Source organism: Rasamsonia emersonii (assembly GCF_000968595.1).
Source record: "Rasamsonia emersonii CBS 393.64 chromosome Unknown ctg1118621760912, whole genome shotgun sequence".
Taxonomy (NCBI): Eukaryota; Fungi; Ascomycota; class Eurotiomycetes; order Eurotiales; family Trichocomaceae; genus Rasamsonia; species Rasamsonia emersonii.
The window spans coordinates 1-3,945 of record NW_013562695.1 but is presented as its reverse complement, the minus strand read 5'-3'; the positions used below and the strand labels follow the sequence as shown (position 1 = coordinate 3,945).

Below are 3,945 nucleotides of genomic sequence, written 5' to 3'. Positions count from 1 at the left end.
TGGTTAGTAGCCTAAGTCTCTTACACCTACTAACATCCAGATAAACGGCCTTGGTTCGAATGCCTCTGGTTTCTGACGCAAATTTCCACCAAAAAAAAAAAGTGGTAGTAAAATCCCTGCCCGCCAAAAGCATAGGCGGGGGTTTTCGTAGCATCTGCGGGTCCCGGGAGGGAGGACCCCTGGTGTGAGCTTTTTTATATGCTGGTTCGAATTTTCTAGCAAAGACCATCGTTGCAGTCTCTATCTATGGCACTTCCTCGCAGAAGAGGATTAAGAAAACCAGCGCGTGTAGCGAGCACTGTGTTGATATTACTTACACATGCTCGAGCATCCGGGTATCATGTCTCCGTAGGTATCTAGCTGGAATAATGATGCGCGCATCCCCGCCATGATTGTCGTCCCATGTTGATCGAAGCATGAAATGAGCACCATTTTCCAAAAATGCCGCCAGGAGCCAGGTATTTCACGAGTTTTCTTCCTTGTCTGGCAGCGAAGACCGATAAGAACTGCACAATTTCATAGTAGCGAGCTGTCAAAACCACAAAAAAAAGATTAACAGCCTTAAAATGATCATTATGCTCCTCGTAATGCTATTGCGCCCAGGACTGAGACTTCCAAATCTCTCCTGGTATCATCGAGACTGCCATTCACGTGGGTGGCAGCTCCTCCAGGGGCAGATTTCGTCGCTGGGGGGCTGATTTTGTATGCTTTACGGATCTTGCCCACATCAGAGATAGTCGAGAGCGTCTCGTCATTGAAAGGTACCGGGGTTCCTTCAACCACTTTTCCCAGATGATCTGCTACTGAATCGTGGGTGATGTCCGGATTCACAGAGACTTTCACCACAAGCAAATCTTTGGTGGAATCAGTCAGGCCAAACTTGCGAAAGGAGTCGGCAATCTGGATCGGGTCAGTTTAATTCCGCTGGTAGTCTCCACGAAAAAAAGGACAGACATTGTTGCTGGGACCTAGAGAGAAGACGATCTCAGAATGAACATTACGAGACTTTAGCCGCCCGTTTAAGTAGTCATTCACTGCCCTAAACACAGCGGCAAGGATATGTGTTCTTGACAGTACCTATGGTTGCATTAGAAGACCAGGACGAACATAGAGGGGTGTCTATATATCTATGGTCGAGCGGCGTACCATGCTAGCATCGACAAAGGCATACTCAAATTCGGAGTTGCAGGAAATAAGTTGTTCCCTAAGAAAACTTGCATTCTTCAAATCTCGATAGACCGCAACATGAACAGGGAGATTGCTCGGCAGGTGAGAGAGATGGACGGTTTCTAAATACGACATTTTGAGAGATGATATGCAGTCACAAGAAAAAAAGCGGCGGCAATTTTACTGGACAGCTGTGGAGCAAATGTCTCGAAGACAAAATAAAGTCAGACAAATATGTCCGACCAAACAGGTTATCGATAGCTCGTGAGACTTCTGCCTGAGCTGATGTCCAGATTTAGCCATATGCAACCATGACTATTTCACGCATTTGGCAGGAATGTGCTTCATCGGATTACATAATCCCACGCAGATGAGTCAGCATCACGTGCTCTGAACCATGGCACTTCTGGAACGTTCGGGTTGCCGAAGCGGACGTCATTCCGGTCACTCCGCTGACGGAATAATCGATCGCTTTTGATATCATACTAAACCTCTCTCATCATCCCGATCTCGGATTTCTTCCCTTCCATCTCTTTTCTCATCACCGCTTGAAAGACAGCTGTCACAGCATAGCAGTGCAGCCATGGCTTTCATGCTGAGACGGCCGTTCGCCGTGTCTGCGGCGCTCAAGCAGGCCCCCAGATCCGCGAACCTCAACGTGCGATTCATCCACAACGGGCCTTTCAAGACCTCGCCATCTCCGAAATCATCGTCGGGCCCTGTGCTGTCATCGTCCTTGATCCTCAGCCGATCCAGACAGACCTTCCAGAATGCTTTCCGCCGCACGTACATGCAGGAGACCTACCAGGTGCCCCAAGCAGGCAACCTGAGCCAGAAGATCCTGTACGGAGCCGCCATCGTGGGCGGAACGATGCTGGCTGCGAACCTGATCTTCAACCGCGAGACCCGCGAGGATGGTGGAATGCCTCCGTATGAGCGAGAATATCTGAACCAGACGTTCCTGCACACTGGGCTTGGAGTTGGTATTATCGCCATTGCCGCTCGGGCGCTGCACACCAACGGATGGACCTTCCGTCTGATGGCTGCGAACCCATGGGCTGTTGTCGGATTGGGCCTGGTTGCCAGTGTTGGTACGATGTACGGGACGATGTACACTCCTCCTGAGAAGTAAGTAACGCCATCGCATCCTCAGAGGGTTGGTGAATGTGGAATCGGTTCTAACGAGATGCCATCTTGTAGCTACATGCTGAAATACGGTCTGTGGACTGGCTTCAACGTGACCCAGGCCGCTCTCCTGTCACCTCTGATGTTCCTGTCTCCCGCTCTCCTTGCTCGTGCTGGTCTCTACACGGTGGGAATGATGGGCTCGATCGCGTTTGTCGGTGCCACGGCCAAGCAGGAGAAGTACCTGTACTTGGGCGGTCCTCTGCTGGCCGGTGTCACTCTCGTCGCCCTCTCCGGCCTCGCTCCTCTGGTCCTTCCTGCGACCGCTGCGCGCACCCTGATGTGGTCTGAGCGGATCTGGCTGTACGGCGGTCTCGCCGTGTTCGGCGGCTTCACCCTGTATGATGTGCAGCGGATCCTGCACCACGCCCGTCTCGCCCAGAGGGGCATTATCAAGAAGGACCCGGTGAATGAGAGCATCAGCCTGGAACTCGACTTCATCAACATCTTCGTCCGGATGGTCCAGATCCTGGGAATGCAGCGTCAGAACCGGAGATAAATGGCGGTTGACCAGATGATTTAAAAAAGATCTCACCTATAGCTAGACCCATCTCCTTTCCTCTTTCCCTCTTCTTCTCTCTTCTTTTTTGCTCTGTATCATTACTACCATTGCTGCTCATGATGTGACAACATACTCTATCCTATATCGCCTTTGCTATGTTTTATCTGGACTGGCTGGCTAGCTAGCTAACTGATCGGTGGCTATTTCTGTTTGTAAACTGTACATACATACCAAGGCTTGGTTGATTGATTGAGACAGAAAAAAGGAAGAAACAAATCTACATCTTACTGAGCGAGAATGAGAACAAGAGACGATGCTTTTCTCGTAAATAAATTTTTGTCCTTTGTAATCAAGACCCCTTTCCTGTTCGAGAGTACCTACTATCGTACTACCACATACAAGTATTCATTCCTGCCTTTCTTTTTGCCCTACAGCAAAACAGGATGAATATGTGAGACACCGACAGACCAAGCAGTCGATAAAAAGCAACATATTATTTCCAGTCGAATAATCCCAAAAAAGAGGTGCCAAAAAGAATGCAGGCTCACATGATAGTGAGAAAAAAAAAAGCAATTTTTTTTCGGACTGCTGTACGCTGACAACGCGCCACAGGATGGGTATCCCTCGCGCCCAGTTGAATAAGCAGGCACTCAACTCAATATGTAGTAGTCACTACACTAGAGCAAGAAGCCTTCCAAGTATACGTATCCAAAATATGTCCTGCAGAAGGGAAACCGGAGGATAAACAAAAAAATTAACGATGGATACAGGTCCAATCCCATCCCCGTAAGAACAAATATATATACAATGGAACAACACAGTTAAACACCAGAGTTGCGCCTTATGGGGGAAAAAAAAGAAAGCAACAACAGCCAAAACCATCCAGTGCAAAGGGGTGGTATCAAACATGCTCGTGCTCATCTCATATCATCAGAACTATTATGCCACAGATTATCGATGAGAACATAGTCAGTGACCACACGCCCCATGTCTGAGAATGGAGGCTGCTCGCCGGACTGGCATTATCAGCTCCATATCGGCTGTTGTTCTGCGCTGGCGTGCCGTCGGGGGCCCAGTCGCCCACACCGCAG

The 3,945-nt window shown here is 49.3% G+C and overlaps 5 protein-coding genes across 5 annotated transcripts; 2 read left to right on the top strand and 3 right to left on the bottom strand.

Annotated features, from left to right (window-relative positions):
* Positions 1 to 573: 573 nt before the first annotated feature.
* T310_8786 (uncharacterized protein) lies at positions 574 to 915 on the bottom strand (the record flags this gene model as incomplete). The annotated part of the gene is made up of 1 exon (XM_013468538.1): positions 574 to 915. A coding segment is annotated over one exon (342 nt), but the record flags the coding sequence as incomplete, so codon positions are not given.
* A 730-nt stretch (positions 916 to 1,645) lies between these two features.
* Positions 1,646 to 2,299, top strand: T310_8783 (Bax Inhibitor family protein; the record flags this gene model as incomplete). Its single annotated transcript, XM_013468537.1, has 1 exon — positions 1,646 to 2,299. A coding segment is annotated over one exon (654 nt), but the record flags the coding sequence as incomplete, so codon positions are not given.
* T310_8781 (uncharacterized protein) lies at positions 1,895 to 2,425 on the bottom strand (the record flags this gene model as incomplete). Its single annotated transcript, XM_013468536.1, has 1 exon — positions 1,895 to 2,425. A coding segment is annotated over one exon (531 nt), but the record flags the coding sequence as incomplete, so codon positions are not given.
* On the top strand, positions 2,300 to 2,851 carry T310_8778 (Bax Inhibitor family protein; the record flags this gene model as incomplete). Its single annotated transcript, XM_013468535.1, has 1 exon — positions 2,300 to 2,851. A coding segment is annotated over one exon (552 nt), but the record flags the coding sequence as incomplete, so codon positions are not given.
* T310_8777 (uncharacterized protein) lies at positions 2,426 to 2,887 on the bottom strand (the record flags this gene model as incomplete). The annotated part of the gene is made up of 1 exon (XM_013468534.1): positions 2,426 to 2,887. A coding segment is annotated over one exon (462 nt), but the record flags the coding sequence as incomplete, so codon positions are not given.
* Between the last annotated feature and the right edge of the window lie 1,058 nt (positions 2,888 to 3,945).